Source organism: Nicotiana tomentosiformis, chromosome 2 (genome assembly GCF_000390325.3).
Source record: "Nicotiana tomentosiformis chromosome 2, ASM39032v3, whole genome shotgun sequence".
In the NCBI taxonomy this organism is placed as follows: Eukaryota; Viridiplantae; Streptophyta; class Magnoliopsida; order Solanales; family Solanaceae; genus Nicotiana; species Nicotiana tomentosiformis.
The window spans coordinates 88,696,982-88,724,710 of NC_090813.1; the positions used below are offsets into that span (position 1 = coordinate 88,696,982).

The 27,729-nt window shown below is 41.1% G+C and overlaps 1 protein-coding gene across 2 annotated transcripts; it reads right to left on the reverse strand.

The window, feature by feature from the left end:
* Positions 1–976: 976 nt before the first annotated feature.
* On the reverse strand, positions 977–21,673 carry LOC104094300 (auxin transport protein BIG). 2 transcript variants are annotated; one of them, XM_009600213.4, is made up of 14 exons: positions 21,137–21,673; positions 20,946–21,052; positions 20,678–20,843; positions 14,505–20,584; positions 12,185–12,802; positions 11,903–12,083; positions 11,263–11,497; positions 6,611–11,164; positions 6,302–6,524; positions 5,340–5,744; positions 4,999–5,142; positions 3,700–4,725; positions 2,347–2,853; positions 977–2,142 (listed from the first exon to the last, which is right to left on the reverse strand). In XM_009600213.4, exons 1-14 carry the CDS (start codon positions 21,375–21,377, stop codon positions 1,321–1,323), a joined length of 15,309 nt encoding a protein of 5,102 aa, XP_009598508.1. In that variant the 5' UTR covers positions 21,378–21,673; the 3' UTR covers positions 977–1,320. The 2 variants fall into 2 exon arrangements, with proteins under 2 accessions (XP_009598508.1, XP_009598507.1); XM_009600212.4 differs by having other exon boundaries at positions 5,340–5,747.
* Positions 21,674–27,729: the final 6,056 nt, after the last annotated feature.

The window sequence follows — 27,729 nt, forward strand, 5'->3', positions numbered from 1 at the left end:
AGGATTTTAGGGAGGATCGTATGTACTTTCTCAAGGACATGAAGAACGCTATACTCAAGGTTATCCCATTATAATGCGCTAGGTAGGCAATATTTGGCAACCCAAATAATAGCTAACTTACATTACTAACTCCATCCATTAACACTCCTTCAATGGTAACTTAGTTATGAATCCAGTCCTACTTGGTCAAACTAAAGCCAAAAATCCAAGTTGAAATTGCAGAATATGATAATGGACATGGTGAGGTGAGGCTGTGTACAGTGGAGGGGCATATATTGAACTATTGCACAATATTGCCGAGTGGATATCATTGCCTATGAGGGCAACAGAAGCAGCGCAGGACCTGGGTAGAAAGAGTCAATCCATCTTATTTCAATCCCAATATCCATGCTATCATCTAAGAATTGTAATCCGTCTATGTCAATGGTGATACTGACTATCGTGGTCCTGATGTTGCTGGCGCTATGGCAGCGCGAGCTGATGTGCTGCAGGCTGTTTAACCTTCGTTCAGGAAGCAACTTCTGAAAATGGAAGGATCTGCGATTGGGGTAATTGAATTCCAATATATTGAGGTGGAAGAATCCAACGTCAGAGCTCTCTTGATCAGACTTCATCAAGTCAATTTAACAGTCTATTATACGTTTGGTACACCTATTTCAATGATTTTCACAAATTAGGAGTGTAGGACTCCTGTCATTATTATCTTTATTCACTTCAGCTGCATGACTGAATATAGGACATCCCCATCTGAAGTTAAATTACAAAGCTTCAAATTGCTCTTAAGATAAATAAATTCAACAGACAGTCGAAGCTAGTTGCTCATTTAATACTGTTACTGTCAAGATAACTACAAATATTTACCGTATCAAAATACTAATATGCCGCAACGATGCAAATGACTAATAAACGGTAGGCAACTGTCTAGACGGGTAAATCATTCGCGACATACATCAATAGATTTAGTACACTGATGCAGTAAACAAAAGAACTAATTGAAGATAGCATATTTGCATTGACAATTATTCACAGCATCAAGAATGATGGAAACAAAACTCGGGGACTCTTTGTGGGTTCACTCGCAAAATCATTCCAATTACTATACGAGCAATCTGTGTATACAGTGGAACAAGAGATGCATCTACAAAAGAATATTTGACACACTCAACTCAACCAAAAATCTTGGGAATACAACATCGAACCAAGAAACAGCCCCCGACAAGTCTGCAGTATTTCCCACATCTGAGTGAAGCATGTACATAACACTCACATTGACTGAACCCAGAAGGCCAGAAAACACATCAACAAGACACTTCTGATAGATCAGTTTTTCCCGCCACTGATTGCAGCATGTACATAATCCTCACATCGACTGAACCCAGAAAGCACATCGCCCAAAACACCAAGAATATCAAATGCCTCCTGGAAGTTCGTCGCCGATGTCATGTCATCAAGCCACGATAATAGTTCCGAGGAGAAATCTGCCATTTCCTTCACATTTAATAGTCTATCTTTCATGACGACCTCCCAGCCTTCTAATTTTCTGCTCTCGTCATCCTCTTCGACATTCTTAGAAGTACCTTGGGTTCTCAAGAGGGTCATACTAGATGATTTCTTGACCTTGAAAAAGCGCTGCAGCTGTTCTATCAAACCAGTGTAGACAAGCATCGGGTGGATAGTTGAGAATAACTCAACTGACCCCCCAGCCTCAGAAGCAGATGCACTTGTACTTCCTGACTCTGGTTTCAAAGCCCCAGACAGATTGCGTGAAGAACGAGGCACAGGCCTACCATGAGTCCGCTGGATATATGCATGGTATATACCTCGTTGTAAAAAGGAAGAGCGATGCTGCAACCACGACTCATAGGATTCTGAAAGAAGTGAGGTAACCATCATGAATTGGACAGTTTCCTCTGTACCAGCAGAAGTCTGAGTTCCAGCAGTAGTGGAGGCTCTGGATTCTGATGCGGGAGAACTTAAATAAGTTGAGATAGACTTAATCATGATATGCCGCTGAGAAGAATCATGATCAAGAAGGTGACGAGCCATTTGCATCATGAAAGGCAAAAATCGAGCATTACTCTCTTTTCCACCACCTCTGCAATCTGCACTAAATAAAGCACCAGTTGCAAATCGAGCAAGCATCTGCAAGTCACCCAAAACAGATTTGTATTTGCATCAACAGTCTATATTTTAAGAACATTCACCTACCTCATTGTCAAAAAAACCCACTAATCCCTCGACCCCGTCCACAAAGAAAGGGAATGATAAAAAAGAAAGGAAAACAGGGAAGAGGGGGGGGGGGGGGGATGTAAACATGGAAAAGAATAACGAAAAATGGCAGCTCACCAGAACAATGTCGTAAGTTAACAACCGGAGCCGACTTCCATCAGCACGCCCAAGAGCATTGAGGTAATCCCAGTATTGATCAACATATCGTATATATTGGCCCATTGGTACTGATGGACCTCTCACTGGGAATAGATTATTGCATAGTGTCTCGTTGTTTCTTAGGGCTGCTCCGTCCCATTCTTTTTTAGGATTCCTTAAGGCTGCATCTGCTCGTTTAGCCTCCTGATGGCACTGAAAATGTATGATGTTGAAATGGCTGACTGTTGTGTAAACACAGTCTCCACGAGCATTTCCAGAGCTTCCAATACCAAGGTTAACCCGTTTACTATAAGTGTAAACGCCAAGCAAGTCTGTAGGGCGCAAGCGGTAGCCTTCACGACAAACCATGCAAGCCAATCCTTCCTCCTCCTCGTCCTCAACATCTTCCAAACCTTCCAAGACTGGTTGAGCAACAACAATACGTTCACCACCATCTGAGGACAGTTCTTGCCGCATACCAAGTCCCTGGTATAGAAAACGAGAAAAAGCTCCATAGTTATGATATTGGCAACTGAAACAACTTTAGAGAATCTATATCTCAATTAGATATTAGATGTTGCATCCTGGACAAATCTCTAAGCTTCATTAAACAAAACTCAAGAAACACATGAATGTAAAGAAGCATATCGCCACTAGATCAAAAGATATTTTTACAAGAACCAATTAGATGCTTGACAGAAAACATATCAGAGAGTTAAAAGACCAAGTTGGGGAAAATACCACAGCTGCTACAAAGAAAGTGAAAAATTACCAAATGACATGCTGTGCCACAACTATTCTCTGTTTTAGCATCTGCATATAACAATATGAACTGCCTATGCACGTTGAAGGAGTCCTAGCTTCAACTTCAATTGCTTCCTAAAAGATAGATAATGCTTCTAAGCTTCTCTAATATCTCTGCAGCACCTCAATTGTCTTTCTCAGTTCTTACATAAAATAAACTGAACTTTTATCTTCCAGCTTAAATATATATTTAGTAACATGTTTCAGGTACTTAAATATATTCTAAGTATTACTCCTGTTGTGTCTATTCCCCTCGGGATCTCTAGTGCGGGGAAATGCTTTGATGCCAAAGAGGAGACTATTGATATGCAGTTTTGCTGGAAGACGCTTTCATACCAAAGAGGAGGCTATTGATATGCAAATTTTCTGGGAAGATTTGACCATAAAATATGCTTCAGATGAAAACGGGCAGTCTTTTATCATTACTAAGCAACAGATCAAAAGTATTAAGCCAAGACAAAGACGAAGACGCAAAGGACATTAACAAACAGTATAGTGGAGCGAAGTGCAAGTGGTATGACAAGGAACCTGCAGCAATTCTGTTCTCTTCCTCAATGCTCGTCGCCTCATCTCATCCCGCGTTGCATGACGTAGTTGGTGAACTTTCTCGGCTAAGAACCCATCACCATTTCCCTCCTTATCAGAAAGTGTGTCCAACAAGTTTTCAGCCCTGGCTCCAATCTCATTTTCACCTGAGACACCCTCCAAAGCATGAAGCAATGGCAAGATTCCTCCTTCATCTATGCACTTTTGAGTGGCCAAATGGCCCATGGACAAACCCCTCAGCATGGATAAAATAAGAGGAATAGATGGGAACTTTAAACCCGATGTCCACTCCACAGTTGATTTGAAACCAGCCTGTCCAGTGAAAGCAAAACTTTCTTTTAAATGGCTGACTGCAGCCCCAGTAATCCCCTTTTCCAGTATAATATCCTTCAACCTCTCTCCACAGGAACTTGTCTTGAGCGATTCTGAAACTCTAACAAAATTCTCCAGGGTGTATTTTTGCTTTGAGGCTTGCTGTGCAATTGTTTCATCTTTCATATTGTCTTCGTACAGTTTTTGCAGCCTATCAAATTCGCACCAATTCTGCAAACACGGCTCAAAATGATGCACAAGAGCTTCCATTGCTGCAGGCTCCCCGTAAGTCAAGTAAGGCAATATTCTTGCAACCATCTCAGTGTTCCTCTGCTGCTTATTTGACTTTTTAAGTCCAGATGGATGGGATAATCTTTCAAGGAAAAGTAGTACAATTTTCTTGGCCTGTTCACCAACACCTGCTTCATCACTGGAGACTACATTAACGCCTGAAGTAATGCTGATGTTATCACTCTCATTTGCTTCTAGCGTTAAGCTCTCCACAATCAAAAGAATACCCTCAGCTGGTTCCATGGCATCCACAAAGAAAGCACGCCTAGCTGTCTCAAGAAGTAAGCCTAAAGCACCTAGCTTTAGCAATGCTTTTCGGTTTTCTCTTATCTTGCAACAAAGCATGAGCAAATTAAGCACTGCAACCAACTGCTCTTGATTGGACTTGAAATCATCTTGCAATCGCTGCAAAATAAACCAGTAGAAAGACATGAACAAGGTCATAAACAGAATGTCATTATCCATTCATCACCAGTATGTAATTTGTTTAAGCTACAGAAATGAATATCTTTCCTGGGGAGTTCCTTCAACTCAACAACCCAAATACACTCCAGTTCCAACAAGAGGAAATAAAACTGAAAGAAAAGGGAATACCAGACAACAAAAGAACTACTAGAAGGAAAATGAGCTACATGTATAAAAAGAATAACCTGCTAAAGTTTGGATCAATACTTATACCTGAACCATTCCTAAAAGAATTTCCAGTCCACCACATTCCCGCACTGCGCCAGCTATGGCAAACTCCACCTCTGGATCTTGGGTCTCCTCTCTATCCTCATCAATTTCTTTAATCATGGGCTCAGTAGCTTCACCATCTAATCCCTGAATAGAAGATAGGGGAACTGTTAAGTGTATCAAAGAAGCTATAAGAATGCCGATTACGCATAGACGTAAATCAAAATTTCGAAGGACAGAGAAAAAAAAAACATAACAGAAAGCCATGGGAAGAACCATTTTTTCTTTTAAGGTTTCATCAAGTACATTCTACAATAAAATGGCAGCGAAAAGAACAAGAGAACCTGTAGTCGGTAGGTCACTGTCATTGGGGCACAATCTCTGACTGATACACCAGCACTGGAAGAAAGTGAAGTTGCCGGGGCAACTACACTTGCAGACTGACTACTGGATTTCTTCCACACTTGCTCAAAGACTTGAGCAATACTCAAATCCAAAGAAATAATATTCCCAGCTACTAGCAATTCCATGCCATAATCATCTTCAATAAGACCTAAGAGATCAAGCTGTTGGCAGATTTTATTTTTGACATCACGCATCAATGGACCAATTTCAGCACTCGAATATGGATTCTTTGTCATCGATCCCCTCATAAATTCTTCCTGTGTATGAGCCTTGTTCAAGATCAAAAGATACACAGGCTCTGGTTTTGAAGGGCTAATCAGATTGCAGAGCTGCTCCAAGATGAACTGCTTGTAAAGACAAAATAGAACAGTGTAAATTCACTGTTTAAAATACTATGCACCAAACAGATAGTGGAGGAAGACATTGAAATGATTCCCTATATAACCAAAATATATAGGAACCCAGGCAGTTATCAAGTATACTGCAAAAGGAAAAGTAAGGGCTCCGCTCTGCCTTATAAAATGGGTCCTTCCCAATATCAACTAAAGAGCAAATATTACAGCATTATGCTTTACACTAACAAAAGATGTGAACTGATTCTCATCTGGAGCTGGGAATATCTGATGCAGAACCTTGAGAAGAAAGAAATTCAAGAGATCATGGACAAACTGTTCCATTGGCATTGAAATTACCATCCTTAATTAAGTAGCTTGGCATGTACAATCTGATTCTCCAGCAAAAGAGGAAATCAGATCTCCTACGCACTTTTCTATTGTTGTGCCCAAAATAAACCGAAGAAGAAACAGAAAAGCAATAGTTGGAAATCACTTCAAAGACCAGAACACTTTACTAATATTGCAACTTTTTTCTTTTGGGAAAAATTAAGAAATTCATTACGTACCAAAGAAGTTCGCCCTCTATTCTCATCTCCGTGAATTTGTAGACCAGAGATGCATGCCTGGATGAACTGACGTTTATTTTCATTACTTTCTAGCAAAAGACTATCAAGAAGATCTTTGAGAAGTCTGTTACAGTCATTTATTAGTTTTGTCTTCTGCACAACCAACCCCCTAATCACAATGAGAGCCTCAAGAACCTCGGAAAGCAAATGCTCTCTCATGAATCTACAAGTGAACAGTCAAGAAAGATTGATCAGCAAATATGTCAGCAGTGAATAATTCAATATATTAAGAATGTGAAGACTACTTGCCTGGATCTGATGTTCGGAACCTCCAAAAACTTGCCAAGGAGCTCGATAAGTTTATGAAGAATAAAGCCCTGAGATATGTCAACATGCAGGCTCCTCTCCAACTTTTCAACATTAACCAGTTCCTGAGTGATCAACTTACATATTGTTGTCAAGCAACCACGCACCGTCAAGAAAAGACGAGCATCCTCTGAGTCTATCATTTTAAACAGCAGTTCAAAGTACTCAGCAGCATTTTCTCCAGCAGCAAGAGTTGCCGATAACAAAGACATGAGCAAGTTTAGCAAGCGAAACCGTCGTGATGAACTCTGGCCACAGAGTAAACTAATCAACATACACATCTCTGACCTAATAGACTGCGAACAAGCACTCAGTATGAGTTCTGTAACCCATGAGCCCAGTTCAAATGATGATATCTCATTTCGATCTGTCTTTGAAACACGTCGCTTCCACTTGAGAAGATATTTCAGCGCCAGGTAGTCCTGCCTTTGAAGACGGGATCTTTGACCACTTTTCCCAGCCTGAGAAACCTTATACTGTCGCCTCACAAAATCTAGATAGGAGGCTCCTTTTTCCCACTCTGAATAGCTTAACAGTCGTATATCTTGAGCCTTCTGAGAACCATTCCAACTTTTCTCTGACGACTCTGACATTGACTTACTTCCTCCACTAACAAGGCTGTTAGACCCAGAAACATTTGAACTGTCATCTTTCACTTGCGTGACATGAGAAGATTTTCCTGCTCCTTGCTCTTTGTCAACACCATCAGGCTTTGGAGGAGTACAAGCCTGAGATATGATCCTCAGGCAAGGAAGTATCACATGTTCAGATATTGCAGGATGTTTAGCTCCCACCTTGATAGATGCAAATAACAACTGGAAAACGACCCTTAATCTTGATTCCCAGAATTCATCCGACAATGAGCACACATCAGAAAGCAGGGACAACTCTTCACGTGTAGCCAACGCGATGTCCATGGAGCGGTGATGTTCAAGGCAATACATTACCTTCTTCTGTATTAGACTGTTCAACTCAGCTACCGCATTAGTGTCACCCTCAGAGTAGGCACAAAGAGCTCCTCTAGCTTGGACACGAGCGGTTTTAGGGCCCTGATGGATGTTATTTTCGAACAGCTCAGACAGAACACCAGCAGCAACAAGTTGCTTCTTGGATGCTGGATTTTTTGATAGCACTTGTAATATCTCCAAGCATTGGGTGACAAAAGTGGAAGCACAACCATAGCAACTGTTAGGTACCCTTGAAACAACAAATCTGGAGGCTGGACCAACATTATCTGATTGTTTCTGATGCAAATAATTCATCAAAACTCGCCTCAGACCTTGGAGGGTCTGAACACTCTTACTGACAGAATCAAATGCTGCTTTGCATTTCTCACCATAAAGGACACCAAGAAGAGCAATTTTACGGTTTATCTTGCATGAAGGTCCAGGCAAAGAGACCATCATTTGTTGAACCGAATCCTTCTGCTGAGAATCCATCTCATTTTCACCAACACTAGACACAATCTTCAGCAAAGGTTTTTTGAATCCTAAAAGCTGCTGATATCTACGATGAGCATTTTCCGACTCTGCCTCTATTGCAGCCAATCCCCTCTTCATGTCTTCTTCATTTTCCATGCTATCAAAAGTGAAACTTGGCTTTGCCATAAAATTAAATTCAAAGCGACCATATTTGCTGTATCCACACTCATTGCATAAGAAGGAATCAAGATTTTCATAATTGATGTTCCTGCACTGTCTGCATTGATAAGCATTCTCATGACAATTATTGCAAATACCGTGCTTATCAGTCACAGCCCGACTGCAACGGGGACACTGCAACGGCTCGAGGGACAAAGCTTGAAGATTTTCATAAAATGAATCCAATTCAATCATAAAATTACACGCTGTAATTGGGATGGCAAAATCAACTTTCAGCTCAGTTTGATTAAAAGCAAGATGGCAGCTTTTTGCACGCTTCCAAAGGGACCAATTGTTTTTCAACTCTGACAAGTCAGCCACGGGCCTGTTATTGTAATAAAGGTTCAGAACTTTCACTGACTTGGATTTACGAGCATCATGAACATTCATTGCCACACTCTGAATGGTGTAGCTACCAGTACATTTCACTATGATGCGATTGTCAGTAAACTTCGTTTCTGACTTCAAACTTTCAAGCTTAATCCTACTATACGGAACCTCAGGGGAGCTGCAGGCTACACAAGGCTCACTCTCAAGGTAGTAACCGTCAAATTCCACCAATCCACTCAAAGTGTTGTATATTCGAGAATTTGGATGGTTCGCCAAAAGCTCGTTTTGTGAATGAAGTGTGTCAAATATGCAACTAATCACATTGGCAGTCAAGCATTTGTCAACAACTTCAGCACTCTGTAGCTTCGCACCATGATCAGGGACCTTCCCTAGCAAGAATGTAACAAGTTCTGTATATTCAATGATGTTCTGCCCATACATTGGTAAAGATTTTACCTTCTGCAAAAGTGCAGTTAACAATGTTTCTCTGAATGCCGGGTTCCCGTGATGCCATACACCGAGGAGAACTGATTTGGATTCTGAGCGCACAGCGCTTGAATTCCATTCCAATAAATAGCAGTCAATAAATTGTTTCAACACATCACCACCTTTTCCAATGAAAACATCAACCACTGCTTCCATATCCAACTGAGTTTTCTCAACACCAGATTCATTGTCTTCCCCCTTCTTCTTCTTTTTATATTCAGGGGCTTGTGACCCTAACTTACTCGCAGTTGTTCCAGCTTCCGCTACCTCAGCTTTCTGTGATGAGTGGGTGCTATCTTTCCCAGTATAGAAGGCCAGATTCAGAAGCTTCAATGCCTGAATAACACACTCTTCCCCAAAATAAAATATTCCATTCAGAAGGAAAGGAAGAACATCACCATGCCTTAAACAATACTTTTGCCAATTTCGAGGACGAGCTGCAGCCACTTCAGCCATGGTCGTTAGACACCTTACTATCTTCACATTTCTCTCATACGAGATAGAACTTTGAAATCCACCAGATTTATTTATGTGCTTATAGAGCTTTTTAACTTCAGTTGAGAACTGCCAAGAGTCTCGAACACTGTAGTAGTGTGTCTTACTACCACAGAGATGCAGAAAAAGCCTCCTGGCATACCTTCTAACATAACTGGTGTTAGGATTGTTGATATAGCTGCACAGGACATCCTGATATCCATCTAGCTTCAAATCCTTACCAGAAGTCATCTTGTGGAGCTTCTCTTTCTCCCCAGCCTTGTCGTGCTTTTCTGGTCGTATCAAGCTATAGAGCAGACGGAAAGTGTTCTCCAACAACAGCCTATGGTAGTCCACAAATATGTCTGCACGGTGTGATTTTGCATACGAGTCTGAAAAGAATGGAGAGAAGTTACCCGCAGGCACTTCCCTGCGGATTGTCAACAAAGCACCACAACCAGAAGCCATGTTCAACCCAGAAGATGGATCAGTGCTAATAGGTGGAGATTTAAAAACTTGAGTTAGCTCCTGTAGAATGTTCATCAGATAATTGACAAATGCTTGCTGCCTAAGATGGCTACAAGCACGAAGTAAATGGGAGATGAAGTCAATTTTCTCTTGACCATCTAAGGTAGGTGAAACAGCAACACAAGTGGAAGGTGAGATATGCAAGGCAGCTTTGTCATGCGCATCAGTCACACCACCAGATTTATTTGCCGAACCATCAGATCCTGGTTGGTGCCAGTTTCGCAGCATTAAGGTAAAGAACATAAGTACCAGGATTGTAACTTCTCCAAACGGGGTACGGCTTCTGGCTACGAAAGGTTTATTCAGATTTATCTCATCCAAAAACCACTTTATCAAATTCTCCAACCCTATGCTTTCAGGTTCTGAACTGTCAGCAAAGGGTCCACCAACCGCTGAAGACAATCTGTAGAAGAGCTGCATGACTGGAATAGCCCCAGTTCCTGAAGTGGTTTCCATCCATCCTTTCAGTTGCTCAAGTAGTTCAGAAAGAAGAAGAGAGTTAACAGCTCTTTTGGATGCAGAAATAGTAACAGGATCAAGTATCGACGGTGAAAACTCTTCCGATTCATTTGGTTCCAACTCGTGGATTGATGGCGCAGAATTTTGCACACCAACATCAGATGCAACTGTCAACAAACCTGGATCACTTAAATCATCAGTAGAGAAATGAATTTCACTTCCCTCACCACCAAATGTTTCCACTTCAATTGGAATAGCTGTCATAGGATGATCTCTAGAATGCGGTGGTGGGAGACGGTCTGCATCTAGCACTTCATAGCATGCCTCACACAAATCGAAATCTGGGCAAACAGTACAGTGCCATCTTCGCCTTAGGATAGGAACAGTAGAGCAACCATCGCAACAGTATTGAACAGATGATGTGATGGAGTCTTCTTCAACCATGACCTGAGTACTTCCACTAGCTCCAGCGGAAGCATCAACTCGCGTAGGAACACAGGATGGGTTCTCCACGTCATCAGTACCTATCATTGTTTGCTTTGGGAACGGAACCTGAAGGAATCTTGAAGATATAGCCAAGCTGGAACCAAAGAATTGAAGATTTGGAGACATAAGTGAATGAAAATGGGAATATCACAGTTATGCTTTCAAAGAAATTGGTTCAAGAGCTATAACAACCTGCTAGAAGTTTGAACAGCCTCATTGGTAGAGAACAACAGTTTCTTAAACAATGAAACAGCAGGTGCAACAGAAGACCTGCCTCCGTCTTTTCCATGCAATGCTAAGCACTCGGCATAACAGTAAATAAGTTCGACGGACGATACAACAATATTGTTCATAGTCTGTGTGTCAGGTTGCTCTATGTCTAAAATTCCCCAAAGGACGTGCATAAGTCCATCAACCACTTCAGAACCTACATTCAAAAGAATAAATAAGGAATTGCCCACGCAAGGAAGCCCCAAAATTTGTTTTGTGAAGGTAAAATTCGCAATGTCATAATCAATTGCAGCATAAATGTCGGCGAAGGTCAGTAAACCATGCAGAATAAACATAACAATCGCTCACCAGATAGAAGACAACAGTGACAAGAGCGCATGTGAACGTTTATTTTTTATTTTATTTTATTTTTTTTTGGGGGGGGGGGGGGGAGAAGAGAGAGGGTGCATGAGCACAAGGGAGGGGTTCAAAATTAGTGAAAGAAACAATGCCCTAACTTCATTATTTTGACCCTAGTCAGATGGTACCCCGTCCAAGGGCTTGGAAACACTGGACTCTATTGTAAAGAGTAGCTGTAAACCAAAAGAACAAGAAAAAGTACCATTCATCTCAAGAAAAGAGGCAAGGTTTGAGCGACGATGCAGCGCAATCTTGGAAACCACGCGCATCTGTGCAGTAAATTCCTCAATTATCCACCCAGCAGTGGTCCCATCGACACCAAGTTTTAATGAGAGCATGGCAGTGGATTTCACGACACCAGCCAGGCGCATGGCATCCTTAACCTATTCAGATACAAATTTCTGGTCACATTAAGATATTTAACATAAATAGAGAAAAAGCAAGATTAATTCACTCATTTCACACATATAGTCCGGGCAGTTACTTGGTAATATATCTCCCTCTTTGGGAAGACGGCTTGCAGGACACGATTGGCAGCTGCCTGCAACAAAGGCTCTCTGTCACTTTCAAATATAACTTCTAACAAGGGCTTGCACCTCAATTTGCTCAGCTCCCCCTTAGCTTCCTCAACTTTTGAGCATCCTTGCGGTTTGCACAAAGAGTAGATTCTTGACAAGAGCTTCAATCCAGCAGCCACAACCAGCTCCTGCAGTGGTGCAGACTGTGTTGCACGACACTTCCTCCTAGATCCAGCAGGCCACGAATTACAACCAAGTACACGAGCCTCCATGTCCAGAACAGCATCCATCTTTTCTTTCCACCCAAATTCATCCTTAGCTCGGCCATAAATTTCTAAGGAGTCTATTCGGGGTAAAGCAGCTCCACTGAATGTTGGTCCAACAGAGATTGTAAATTCTTCATCAGCAAGAAGTGATTCGGCGACTGTAAATGCAACATCATACCAAGAACGCATTCCCTCATCTAATTTTATCACTCTCTGAAATACAGTAATCTCAGAAGGTATGTGATTCGCAGATGTGTTACCCACATGCAATCGCAGACCGACCATGACAAGGTCGGGATTCGAATTGGAAACAGCTATCTGGAAAAATGGCACACATTATAAAGCTGAAATATACAGAGCTATGACCCAGATTCCCGAGTAAAGTGCATCAAAAGCTAGAATACTAATTTAAAAGAAAACGACAACGACGACAAAAAATGCAACATTGGGGAAAGTAAAAACCAAAACCAGAGAGCTCACAGGAATATCAAACTGTACAAGTAAGAATAATATTGTATTAAAATGTTAGTATTTCTCTCCTTGAAGATAGTAACCACTCATAAAAAGGTAGAGAAGGCTGAAAAGTGATTCCTAATTGTGTTATCCACATTGCCAAAAGAGCGAAAACTGCTGAATTCATATTCCTGGAATGATCCTTGTCTACTTTTCCCCAAGTTTACCATATTCTCCAAAAGGAAAGGATGAATGCATATTCCTGGAATGATCCTAGACTACTTAGCCCAAGTTTATCTCATATTCTCCAAAAGGGAACAACAAGTTCTTAAAACCAAAGTTCACTAACATCACCAGTTCAACTCACTTCTGAGAATACCAGCTACATATTTATATGTTAATTCAGCTCTCCCCATCAATTATTACTTATATTTTTATCCTAGTTGATAAAATATATAAGAGTTTGCGCACTGCTTCTTGACAAACAGATTTGAAGCAATTACAAAGTGAAATTGAAACAATTGCAATGTCAGAACTGCAAAGATGCACAAAGCATCTGTTAAACAAAAAGCATGGAGAAGGGTAAGTTATACGTGCATGTTACGCTTCTTTTACACCAGAACATTATCAACTTTGTCCAATCACTTGAGTGCAAAACTCAGACCGCTCCCTAAGGAATAGACCCTAGAAGCTAGAAAAAGGTTTACCCTAAGCATTTGTAATAATTGGTTTCATTGCTATCCCTGGTATAGAAAATGGCAATACGGTTATGATTAGTGTTGAACTGGTTTAGCGTACAGTGGATAATGGTGATGCTACACCGTTGGGCCTACGGAAGAAAGACGAGAAGACGCAAAGCATGGGATGTTGCCTGACTAGCTCTTATGTGGGTTTCATGGAAAGAGGAAAGAAGAGCCTTTGATGGTGTGCAGAATGGCTTTGTAGATACAAGGAATAACCTCTTGCTTCTAGTTTCCTTTAGGTGCACCCATGAGGGGTTCCAGTCTGTACAGAAGATAGGTTGCACTCATAAAGAACCATGTTTATGTGTAGGCTCTCTACTTGATATACTTTTTTGTATGGAAAGTTTTTCATATTAATGAAATTATTTTACCTTATCCCAAAGAAAATAGTAAATGCAATCACACAAACAATGATATCCAATTCAATGGATTCGTTTAATCTTAAAGTGAGTCCATATAACTATGCACGTAAGCCTTACTTCTTGGTTTCGTCCAAACTTCACCTGTCTCTTTCCAGTAAATAACTTCAGCTAAAATTTTATCAAAACACTAGCACTTCAACTCACTTAGAATTCAACAGGCAAAAGCAGGGATAACAACCTCATATAATCATGTTCTCATCTCTCCCAAATCTCCTGGTTTGTATAGTCAGACCACCAAACACAAAAGCTAGGACAGGCAAAAATCACTTAACTCCGACTTTGGCATTTTCATATGTGAAAGATTTTCCACTTAAAGAATGAATCTCAAACAATCATGTCTAGAGAGAGGAAAATTTAATGAATTAGGAGACAAATATAACAGAAACAACAAGAAATTAATACCTTGAATCCTCCGGGGGTAGGACTCTCTAAAAATCCATCTTCAGAAGCCAGGGTTTGTTTAGCTAACTCAGAGTCACCATTCCTGATAGCATCACTGCTCAGCTTCACATCTTGCGTTATACACACAGTTTTCTCAAAAAAATCAAGTGGAAATTCTGGTTTTGCACCTCCATAAGCCTTATTATTGAGTATCCCAGGGCCAAGCTTTTTAACCTTATCACTGACAGCACTGACACCAGAGTCTACACCAGCAGGAACATGTGAGTATATCTGAAGGCTTCCATCTTCATGTAAAATAAGACAGTGGATTTTGTCTTTTGACAAAGGCTTATAAGCGGCAACCCCTACAACAGGAGAAGTTGAACCCACTGAATGTCGCAAGTTCTGTACGAGTACTTGACATTCACCAAATGAGACAGCACTTGCGGCATTTGAATTCAAACTTGAGAAGGAAACAAATAAGGCACTGCCACCAAATAAATCTCTCCACCGGTGCAATCCTGCTGGCCGAAGTTTACAGTCTGTTTCATTCTCCAATATGGCAGAGACCTCAGTTAAAGAAGTTGCATCTGGATTTACTCGGCCAACCAAGGTGGTCCCATCTTGTAAGGACAGAAAGAGTAACCGATGCATTGATGAAAAATATAAGGAGGAACCTTTCGCATGTCTCTCTTTACCCTCGATTTGCATGATTTCCTTCAATGGCTTGGCCCCAACATTCCCTTTTGTTGACAACTCCAACCTGTACAAGCTACCATGTTCTGAAAGGACAATCAGAAACATCCTACCCTGTGAAGCCACAATGAGTGCAGCATCCATAATCATGCCATCAGGCAAAGTGAAATAGTGCACAGGACTAATGTTGTCAAGGGATAAATCATATATTTTAACAAATTTGTTAGTGACCACCATTAGCTGAACTTGAGATCCAGGGACCCAGTCTACATGTTTGATATAAGCACCTTGTAGAGCGAGTTCAATGGCTAAACGATCACTCACCTCACCTCGATGATTTACTGTGAGAACCTGGCAATCTTCATAGCCAGCCACCGCAAGGTAATTTTCCACAAGTGGATTGAAAATGAGATTTACAATTTCAAAACGGACAACATTCTTAGAAAGAGGCTTCACATTGGTCTTGTCTGCAGTCACAGGAGCAACAGTAGCTTGTCCAATAAGCTGTCCAACATCAAATATGGCTACCTTGTCACCTTCTCCAACAGCAAGCCGACCTCGTGTGCTAACACTGAGCAAAGATTTAACAAGAGAACCACTAGCCAAGTGGGATTTAAGTTCTTTGGCATTTGAATAATCAGCCTTTATCTTCAAATCTAACGATCCACTTTTATATGCCTTCTTCAATTGCAAAAGATCAACACTGTTACAAAGTACTTTCTCATCACCCAGGAAAATTTTCCTCTCTCTCGAAAGGCTAGAATCTCTCCGGCTTGTAATAGAAGGCATCAATGAAGAGCAAAGTCTCACAACACAACTTTCAAGATCAAGTTCGTCTAATAAGATCGGCATCCCATCTTGAAGGTCCTTTGGAATAGACATCTTGATAGAGTTGTCTGCTTCCACCAAAACATCCTCATCAATATCTGAATCACTGTCAGGAAGTTGATCTCCATTTTCCGTGAAAGGCAGAAAAGACTGGAAGTTACTAGCACCACGACTGGCTGTGTTGTTACTTCCAGCGAATTTTCGAGGTTTCAGACATTGACAATTGCTACCACGAACACCTCCTGCACCACAGTCACAGAAGAAGCGACTGGACCTAGAATAAACCACACGATGACCTCGGTGACAAACTTTTGCACAAACAGAGCAACAGCCTTTGGACACAGTCAGATCACATGTATAGCAGAAGTACCAATGTTGTTCCATAAAATTGCTACCACTAGATGTAAATGTACAAACTTTAGAGGCGAGGGCCCTTTCACTGTTATTATCTTCCTCTTCATCCTTGTCCAGGCTACCGTTCTCGCCATCAGATGTTCCATCATCCTCATCTTCATCAACAGAAGTTGCATCACACTCAATTGCGGACGCACCTTGACTGGAAGAAAGGACCACAGCATCAGCGTTCTTCCTGGAACATACAGATCTAGTAGGTGCAGACCCCACCGCAGAACTACTGCTAGAGATAGACTTTACAAAAGATCGTTCAGTGGCACTTTTGGCAGAGCAGCAATCACTCAAGACACTTGCAAAGAAACCAAAGAGATACTTCAGCCCTTGAAGCAGATGCTCATCATCAGCCAGCTTCTCAGTCAGCAACATCGTCTGCCGCATAAGTTGCTTGATTAAACTTTCAACTCCACAAAGCTGAACAAGAAAATTGAAATAACATTTGGCAACATTGAACTCAAATAGCAGAAAAGCCTTATCAAGTGAAATCAGCATAGATTTCACCAAATGCTTATGTAGTTCCTGCGAAAGGATTCCAGAAGACAGAGACAACAGGCATGTGATGAAATTCATAGTTGATTCTCTTAGAGAAACTGAAGCTCCTGTTGCACATGCAACTCCACTAGATTCTTCAGTCACAGATCCTAAAAGCCTGGTTTCAAGCCACTTTGACAGGTAGACCATGTCCATGTGAAGGAACTTCTTCTGCAACTTCTCTTTGACATGAGCATACATATCTCCAGATAAAAGATCAACAAAAAAGTTAAGAACCCTTATATTGACCTGCTCAGAGTTGCATCTGTCTAGAGCATCAACCAGAACCAACAAATCACCGCGTTGTGAACCATAAAGATCCTTAATCTGTTTGGAGCCGTCGTCAAGAGAGAGAAAGTATTTCAAAACCCCAGTACCAGAAGGCTCTCTTTTTAAGCTTTCAACAATATCAATTACCTTGACAACCAGAACTTCATAAATGCCGCTAATATCGCCACCATCTCTCTCATTGACACACCTTAAAAACTCCTCCATGTCCTTTAATACGAATAAGCTACTGTAGTCAACTCCTCCGGAGCCTTCGGTCAACCGTTGGTAAATAGCATTACATTTTCCATGAAGGTCTTCAAATATACTGTCACACTTGATCCTACAGACCAATTCAAGAATCTGAGAGATGGCCTGTGTCTCCAAGCAAAGAATTCCTCCAGCATCAATGACCTTCATTAGCCCATCTATACAATTTACGACTCCTGCAACATTAAGGATAGACGAAAGCAGAGTTCCACTTGGAGGTTGAAGAAGACAGGGGAATCCATGCAGCAAAGATTCCCATAAGATTTTAGAATGACTTCCTAAAGATAACTTGTCAAGAGCAGTATCCAGCCTTGACAAAGTTCCATAGAGAGGCTTATACTGGCATGGATCAGAACCCATCTTCTCAAGGAGTTCGTCCTGCTTGCATTTGTCAAAACCAGCATGCACAAATGACATTGCAGGTGAAAGTCGGTTGGGCGAAAACTGATCACCGTCGATCGTCATAATTAAAGCTTTCTGATAAACTTGTAGGTATCTCTTCAACAAAGATGACAGTACTCTAATCAACCGCTCAACTTGATTTGTACCAACTAAAGTAGAAATAACACCTTCAGTGAACGCATAAAATTTACCATCTCTTGATGTCTGCTCTGGTAACATGGGAACAGCAGAAGCTAGTGACTTATCCATGCAGTGTCCAATAGTACCAGCAGTAAGCAACGAAAGTGACAGAGATAACCAAGATCCAGACCTTAGAAAATACCATCCGCGTTCTCCCACATCCTCTGATACGTGTAAATCATGCAACCGCTGAATCAAATCCAACAACACAACAGAAAGATGACTATAGTTAATTTTCCCCATTTCACCCGAAAATAATTGGCTAAAGTAAACAAAATGTTCAGCATTTGAGAGTTCAGGAACTTCAGCACTAGTTAGCCAACGCTGCAGATGTTCTGATGTGGATTTCACGACTGGTAGATCCCAACAAAGCACAAAAATGTATCTTTCAAGTATCAGGTCCTCCACTTTTTCAGGTTTTTTACCTTCCCAAAACCTCAGAATCCTGGAAAAAGAGGCACATATGTCATTCCAGGACAAGCCTAGGCATGCTATTGTTGGATCATCTCTACATGCAGATGGAGGAAGAGGAGTGATATCAATCAGATGACTTAGCAAGGCATTGCAGGTAGGTGTTTCTTTAATGAATCCACCCATCACACCTTCAAACAAAATTGAGACCCAAGATGAAGCACGACTGCCACTGACACAAGGCCTCAATCTTGAAAAGGAGGCTTCCCTCAGCTTGGTCCTGAACTCCAAAAGCAGGGATGATGGACAAACAAGGGGATAAAATAGCATGTGACGAAGCATTACTATCAAACGTGAAATTAATAGAGCCCAACATGACAATTGCGTACTATCAAAACCAGCAGACGGGACAGCAACGGCTTTAAGAGCAGAGAATACCACATTAGCCTGAACAGCCTTTTCCTCTGCTGAAGACAGGTGAAAAGCCATTAGCAGTATCTCCACATGAAACAAAGATGGAAGGATCCCCAGAAGCTCGTCCAAGTTAGGACACTTTGAACATATTGTCTTTGCCTTTTCACGCACAAAATCAGCAAATATATTGTACATTTTGGTCCTCAAGCTGCTGCCAGCAGAATCTACCAGACAGACAACAGCATGCGCAAGTAAACCAAGAGTTAGATCATTGTAAAGAAAAGCACCATTTTCAATAACCAGGATTTTCTCGACAAGTGATTCTTCAACTCGATCAGACAAAGCATGACGCGATAGGAGGTTATGGAACAGATCAAGGCAAATTTCACTGAGATGTCGATGACCAAGTTTCATTTGTTCATTTAGAGCTATCCCAGCATCATGACCTGTTGCATCAGCATCACATCCTTCGGAGCTAAGTACAGAAAGCAAAATATCAATGTGGTAGCTTGTGAATTTTCTGCACCCATCTTCATATACAGGACCACACCATTCAGGTGAAAAAATGCAATCATTCAAAAAGCTGAGCAATTCGGTAGCAGCCTGAATGGGCGTGTTGCTTGTATTTGAACTATGTGCAACAGCAGGTTGATCATACCCATCCACAGATCCTGCTGAGCGACCGCCCTCAGAGAAAAGGTCCCCAAAGAGGGCTTCATCTTCATGGCAAGCAGTGTTTTCAGACTCAGAAGTAACAGATGTTTTGGTGACACTGGAACATGACCTCTCCAATTTAGGCTTCAATTTGACACCCTCAGAGTGAAGGAACAAGAGTAGTTGCATCAGATTATCCACCCATTGGACTGATGGTGAGAATATTATTCTCAAAAGTTCCTCCACTGAGTACTTCTTCAGCAGGTTGACCTTAGCTGAGTGAACCTGACATAAAGGAGGCTCCACCAGTTGGCTGGTACTCACACCTTCAACAGCGAGGCCCTTGTACTCGAATAGCTGATATGTTCTATTCCTGACATCTAATATTAGCTTGAGAACATAAACAACCACACGGGGGCAGTAGGCCAAAGGAGGCCTCGGGTTAACAGCACTATTGTACTTCCACACGTCAGGATCCAAATGATCCAATATTGAAGCTGCGATGCATGCTTGGATGTTTTGAAACACATTGGTGTTGCAGAAAATTGCCTGTACAATTTGAATAAACTCTTCCAGCAACAGCATTACTTGACTTTCTAAGCCACTCTCAACTGCAGGATATCCACTTACGAAATCAAAAGCCAGCTTGAACAGGGTGGGCAATACTTCAGTGAATGAAGCAACAGACTGGAATAACTTGGTATCAAAGTGAGTGTATGAGCTATTTTTAGTAAGACTACCCAGTAACTTGAATACTTTCACACAAAATGAAAATCTCTTCCTCAAATTAGGAATGGCAGATTTCTCATCAGATGGAACGGGAAGTCTTAAAAGGTCCTTGCAAATAGTAACAAGACGATGAACACACTCCAAATGTACAACTGCCCAATGCTGAGACACATTGATCAATTTATTACAATCATAAGGAACAGACTGCCCAAGAGTGGTTGTATTCACATTGTCAGGGTGCTTCCATTCAGAAGCTAACGTCATTAGAAGACTATCAGCTGCTTTCTCTTCCTTTGAACATCTCCCCCCTGCAGAAGCAAACCGGAAAAAAAAGGTAAAAACACACATTAGAGACCATGTGATTCAACATACAAGGCAGCTTAAAATGGATCCAAGAATACCTTGAAGCATGCATCTCGTATCGTCCTGCCATTTACTAATGTTATCTTCAATTACAGCTATTGGCAGCATATCCATGCTAGCATTAGGCGAACATGGCTGCAACAAATCAAGCTCTTTATCCGTTTCATCAACTAGTGCTATTTCCAGTAGCTGCAGGATATAGCTCTAAATATAGAGAGAACGCGAACATTAAATACAGCACAAAATATGGTGCATAAACAACAGCCTAACAAACTTAAAGAACAAATTCCACTACAGTTCCAATACCTGCAGCATTGAATCATCACTGTTGCAAATCCATTTTTCCAGATAGCACAACGCAAACTCTACAGAAAGCTGAATAGCCGCCACAATTACAGGTTCAACTCGCTCAACTGTAATAATATTAAATTAAGTCACACGCATAAAATTTCTCGCAATTAAATCCATGAATACACAAATTATAGTTCTAAGAGTACCTGACAAAGATCGAGTGGAGTTGACGAGTGCAAGTGCGAGGGAAGCGACTGCTTGAATCTGCGACTGATCCCAAAATTGAAGCCCTAACTTGTTGCCATCGCCAGCGACGAGTTCTACGGCTTGCCCGAGAATTGAACAGAGTTTCCGGAACCCTAGATTGAGTGATGAATCAGCGCGAAGTCTTTGAGAGAGATCATCGCCGGAAGAGAGAACATCGACGAGCTTGGCGATCTCAGCCATCACTCTGATTATTATCACAGAGAAATCAATCAGTGCATTACAGTATGATTGATCGGAGAGCAGAGAGCTCTCGCGATTAGAGAAGAAATATAGGAAATGAGATTGAAATATGCACTAACAGTGTAAGATTTTTATTGAAGTGGGAGGGTTTGGAAGTAGTGTTGATAATTTCTTGGGGAAAATGAAGAAAGTTCCTACGTGTAAATTACTGCCTTATTTCCTCCTGGTAAAGTCATGAAAAAAGGAGAATTACTTGTAATGGCGGTTTAAGGCAAGAAATCGAGAGATGACATTTGGGCACTAGTCGACTTTTGGCTTTAGAAAAATGCGACTTTAGAGTAGCCTCCAAGTCATTCTTTGGAATTTCTTTGTCACCTTTTAGGAAAGTGTGCTGCCGACTGCTCGGGTGATTTGTTGTCCAATAATTCAGCATTAAAATTGATTTTCTTTTATTAAACCGACTTAATCAAAGTTATCTCAAACTTAAGCCTCAAGGTGCAAAAATAAAGAAAAACGTCATGCATCGAGAGGAAAAATAAGAAGGCTACAACTCTTTCGTCTGGTGTATGATATTTTTGGTCCGGAATAATTTGGAAATACAATTGTTTACCAATGTTATTTTGTGGCTTGAATTATTTCTTTGTATTTTTAAGAAATCCACAATCCCTATAAATTTAGGAAAACTCATATTCCTAGAAAAACTTATAGTCCTTGTCAAATTGGAAAACCTTTATCTTATAGATTTGGGACTATTTGGGATCTATATATAGTAGTTGTAGTTGGGGAGTCTATAGATTGTATTGTGCTTTTTTTCTCATTCATAGTAAAAAATTCTCTTTGTTTCTGCCCCGAGGATTAGGCTTAGCCGAACCTCGTTAAATCATTGTGTTGATTTTTCTTCTCTATTTGTTTTGTGTGTGATTGTGTGTTAGTTAACCCACGATCTTCCGCAACAATTGGTATCAGAGCAAGGTTCGGGTGTCTACATATAATTTAGGGTTAAGATGTTGTTACATCTCGCGTTTTCGTACGTTAAAGTTTCATTTTCAGTTAATCGACGTAGACTCGGGGATGAGATTATCTTGAGGTTAACGTATTTATGCTATTTATAACAAGCGATAAGTAAGTGCCATGAAAGATAAAGGGTACACGAATTAAAGAAAATGAATTTCATTGGAGGTTGTCGATTTGGGATAAAATACGGTCCGAGCTATAATACCCGTTATTTATGAACTAGTACCATACAAGATACCATATGACCGTGATAGTATGATGTATAAAGTGTATTAAAAATAAGTATAATTTTAAGTAATTTGAGATAATTCTTAATTATATGGGTAATTGATTAATTATCGGGTAGCGGGATATTACCTAATTAATTAATTGGTTATAGGATAAGATTAAGACCCCTCTCCCACCCCACGTGGCACCAAGACACTAACCAAACAAATGACTCTTGGTCATTTGTGATTAGGTGGCAACCTAATATATTAATTTCAAGACACTACATTTCTAGGATTTTGAATACAAACAACATTTCATTCTCAACCACTACAATCAGATTCCTACAATTTCTTACACAACACTACAATCAAGAACGTGAGCTTTAGCACATTAGCAACACAATTTCTTACAAATTCCTACAATTCCTACAAAGACAATACAACGTGATTTATTCAACCGAGGAGATTTCTTAGCACAGTAGCAACATGAAATTTTGCGGTTCTAAAGGAGTACGGTGCAACCTTTTTCATGAACACCATACAGATTTTTTCCTACTCCGTCTATGTTAAGGTCATTCCTTCTTTCTTTTTGGCATGATCCAAATGATACAAAAAGAAACGAGCAAACACATAGTTTTCATAAACGACTCTATTCATAGAAATACTAGGGGTCTCTATATTCTTGATTCTCCATGTGACATATTATTATATCTTCTGTTCATGGGTCTCAGAATGATACGTAGTTGATAAAGTTTATCCGAAAGAAATATTGAGATTATTAACATATTTTTATGCATTTCATTCATTTATACATGTATATTGACTCATGACCAGATGTCGTTATATACGCGTATTTATATGTATACATATGTATATGGGATATGTGAAAAGTTAATGCGTTATATATGCACCACCACCTGATCAGTTGGCATATGTTGATGATTTTGCCCACAGTGGCTGAGATGATATGATGGGATGCCCTTAGAGGCTTGATGATGTTATGTATACCTATACCCATGCATGACACGATATTTGTACGCACGTGCATGACATTATAAATGTTTCAGGGTTTACAAGTTATTTAGACTTACAGGCGGAATTCTTTATTTCGTGCTTCATCTATGTCTTTTATGTACTGATTTTCATGCTTTACATACTCAGTGCATTATTCGTACCGACGCCCTATTTCCCGGGGCATGCGTTTCATGCCCGCAGGTGCAGGTAGGCAAGCAGACGGTCCCTCTTCTTAGGATCCTTGATCAGGGAGAGTTGGCGTTCTCTACTTGATCCGGAGCTGCTTTTGATTTTGGTACGATATGCTTGTATACATATATGGGTATGATGTGGCCCAGTCCCGTCCTTGTACAATTGCATTTTCTATTAGAGGTCTGTAGACAGTTATGTATAATTGGATAGTATGTGGCCTTGTCGGCTTCCACTTTTGGGTATATAGTTGTCTATAGTTGCCGGCTCGCCCACTGTATTCTGCGTGTATATGTACATATGTATTTTGGATAGGTTTCCCTCACATACGTTATTCATGATCATATCTTAAACGCATACTTAAGGATATTCGACATGTAGAATTCGGGCACCCGTCGCGGCCCATCGGTTTGGGTCGTGACAAAAGTGGTATCGGAGCAGTTCTGTCCTAGGGTTGTCTACAGACTGTGTCTAGTAGAGTCTTGTTTATGGGTGTGTCGTGCACCACACTTATAAACATGAGGCTATAGGACATATAGGATGTTATCTTCTCTTCTTATCTTAGATCGTGCGATATAAGAATTCATATTCTTAACGATATGTTATATTTTCAGCGATGCCTCCAAAGACTACAACCACCCAGAAGGGAAACTCCGTGGCTGGTGAGATTACTAGTCGAGCGCCACGAGTTACCAGGGCTCGGGGAGAGTCTCATAGTGAGATTCCATCTCAGACTTCACATACCCTGCCCCTCTCCAGGAGAGCTCCGAGGGGCACTAGCTTCAGCGCCTGCCCCTGTACGTTCAGCCACTCAACTAGATGTATCGGGTCAGGAGATGCGAGATGTTATTCAGCTATTAAATCGATTAGTAGCCAGGCAGGCTCGGTGTCAGGAAGTAAGTATTGGTCATGCAGATAGGTCCGTCAGTGCGAGGGTTCGTGATTTCATTAATTTAGACCCTCCGGTATTCACGGGGGCAGATCCAAACGAGGACCCTCAGGTATCTATTGATAGAATGTAGAGGACGTTGAGGGTAATGAAGGCCACTGCGACTGAGTCAGTTGAGACAGCTTCCTATAGACTCCAAGATGTTGCAGTTAATTGGTATGAGTCTTAGGAATTGTCCAGAGGTGAGGATGTCCCTCCAGCAGTATGGAAGGAGTTTATAGAGGCTTTTCTTCGTCATTATCTGACACCAGAGCTTAGACGGGCCAGAGTTGATAGGTTCTTGACCCTTCGACAGGGTAACATGAGTGTTCGGGAGTACAGTCTTCAGTTTGATTCGTTGGCTAGGTATGCTTCCACTATTGTATCTAAGATGGAGGATCGAGTTCAGCGGTTCGTGATGAGGTTAGAGTCGCACTTGCTTTACGATTGTATGTTGGTCTCACTTCAGGCAGACATGGATATTTCTCGTATTCAGGCATATACTCAGAGTGTAGAGGAGTGTAAGCAGAAGCAGAGGGCCGATCGTGAGCATGATAGGGCCCAGAATAATAGAGCGAGGTCTTCGGGTCCTTCTGGTGAGTTTCGAGGTGGTCAGAGACAACAATATCCGAGGTATCGAGCCCAGCCATCGGCTAGCGCACCACCTCAGTTTGGCGGTAAGAGATTTGATCGTTCCACATATTTAGGGCATGGTCAGAATTTTAGGGCCTCAGGTTCTCAGTATAGGGGTGAGTCAAATCAGATGAGGTCGCCCTTGCCACGATATGCTCAGTGTGGTAAGCAACATGTCGGGCAGTGCCGTATGGGGTTGGGTGTCTGTTATACTTGTGGTTATCCGGGCCACGTTATGAGGGATTGTCCAACGAGAGGTGATACAAACATAGCTCAGCCAACGGGATATGTAGTTGGTTTGTCATCATCAATACGCCCCCACTGGGAAAGGTTCACAAGAACCAACGAGTCGTGGTAGAGGCATAGGCGGAGTATCTAGCTCCAGCGGTCCTCAGAACCGCATTTATGCAGTAGCATGATGACAGGATCAAAAATCATCACCCGATGTTGTTACAGGTATATTATGAGTTTTCTCATATGATGTATATGCACTGATTGACCCAGGTTCCACCTTATAATATGTTACTCCGTTGGTTGCTAGTAAGTTTGGAATAAAACTTGAATTGGTTAAACCTTTTGAGGTGTCTACACATGTTGGGGACTCAGTGATAGCTAAGTGAGTATATAGAGGTTGCATAATAGTAGTTCATAGTCGATCTACCGTAGCAGACCTAATCGAGTTAGATATGGTAGAATTTGATGTTATAATGGGTGTGGATTGGTTGGCTTCTTGTCATGCCAACATTGGTTGTAGATCGAAGATAGTCCGATTTCAATTTCCAAGGGAGCCTATTTTGGAATGGAAAGGTAATACGGCATCGCCGAGAGATAAATTTATTTCCTATCTCAAGGCAAGGAAGATGATCAAAAAGGGCTATATTTATCACTTAGTTCGGGTTCGGGATGTGGAAGTAGAGTCACCAACCATTCAGTCTATCCCTGTGGTTAATGAATTTTCCGATATTTTTCCCGATGAGATTCCAGGTCTTCCGCCAAAGCGAGAAATTAAGTTTGCTATTGACCTACTACCAGATACTCATCCAATACCTATTCCTCTCTATAGAATGGCCCCGCAGAGCTGAAAGAGTTGAAGGAACAACTAAAGGACTTGCTTGAAAAAGGCTTTATCAGACCTAGTACATCACTGTGGGGAGCACCTGTGTTATTTGTGAGGAAGAAAGATGGTTCCTTACGGATGTGTAGTGATTATAGACAGTTGAATAAGGTGACGATCAAGAATAAGTACCCGCCCGAGGATTGATGATTTATTTGATCAGTTGCAAGGTGCCAAGTGTTTCTCAAAGATAGACTTGAGGTCCGGATACCATCAGGTAAGGGTTAAGGAGAAAGATATTCCGAAGACAACATTCAGGACTAGATACGAGCACTTTGAGTTTCGTGTTATGTCGTTCAGTTTGACCAATTCCCCAGCAGTATTCATGGATTTGATGAACTGTGTGTTCAGAACCTTTTTAGATATGTTCGTAATTGTATTTATTGACGATATATTGGTGTATTCTCGTTCAGAGACTGAGCATGCAGATCATTTATGTATTGTACTCAGAGTTCTACAAAAAAGGAAGTCGTATGCAAAATTCTCTAAATGTGAATTCTGGTTGGACTCTGTAGCTTTCCTTGGGCATATCATTTCGAGTGAAGGTATTTGGGTTGATATACAAAAGATTGAGGAAGTAAGGACTTGGCCTATACCCACAACACCGACGGAGGTTCGTAGCTTTCTCGGTTTGGCAGGTTATTACAGGAGATTTGTAGAGGAATTTTCTTCCATTTCAGTACCTTTGACAAAGTTGACTCAGAAGGGAGCAAAGTTTCTATGGACTGATGCTTGCGAACAGAGTTTTCAGGCATTAAAGGACAAATTAACTTCAGCACCTGTTCTAACGCTCCCAGAAGGACCGATGGTTATGTTATCTATTGTGAAGCTTCGGGTGTTGGATTGGGTTGTGTACTGATGTAACACGGTAAGTTTGTAGCTTATGCTTCTAAACAACTAAGAAAACACGAGAAGAATTACCCAACCCATGATTTAGAGTTAGCCGTAGTGATTCGTGCACTAAAGATGTGGAGGCACTACTTGTATGGAATTCATGTTGATATCTATACGGATCATAAGAGCCTCCAGTATATCTTCAAGCAAAAGGAATTGAATTTACGACAAAGGAGATAGTTGGAGCTACTTAAAGATTATGATGTTGATATTTTATACCATATGGGGAAGGCGAACGTAGTAGCCGACGCCCTCAGCAGTAGATCTATGGGTATCCTGACATATTTACAGCCATAAAAGAGAGGAATAGCCTATAAGATTCATCAGTTAGCTAGTCTTGGAGTTCAGTTATTGGAC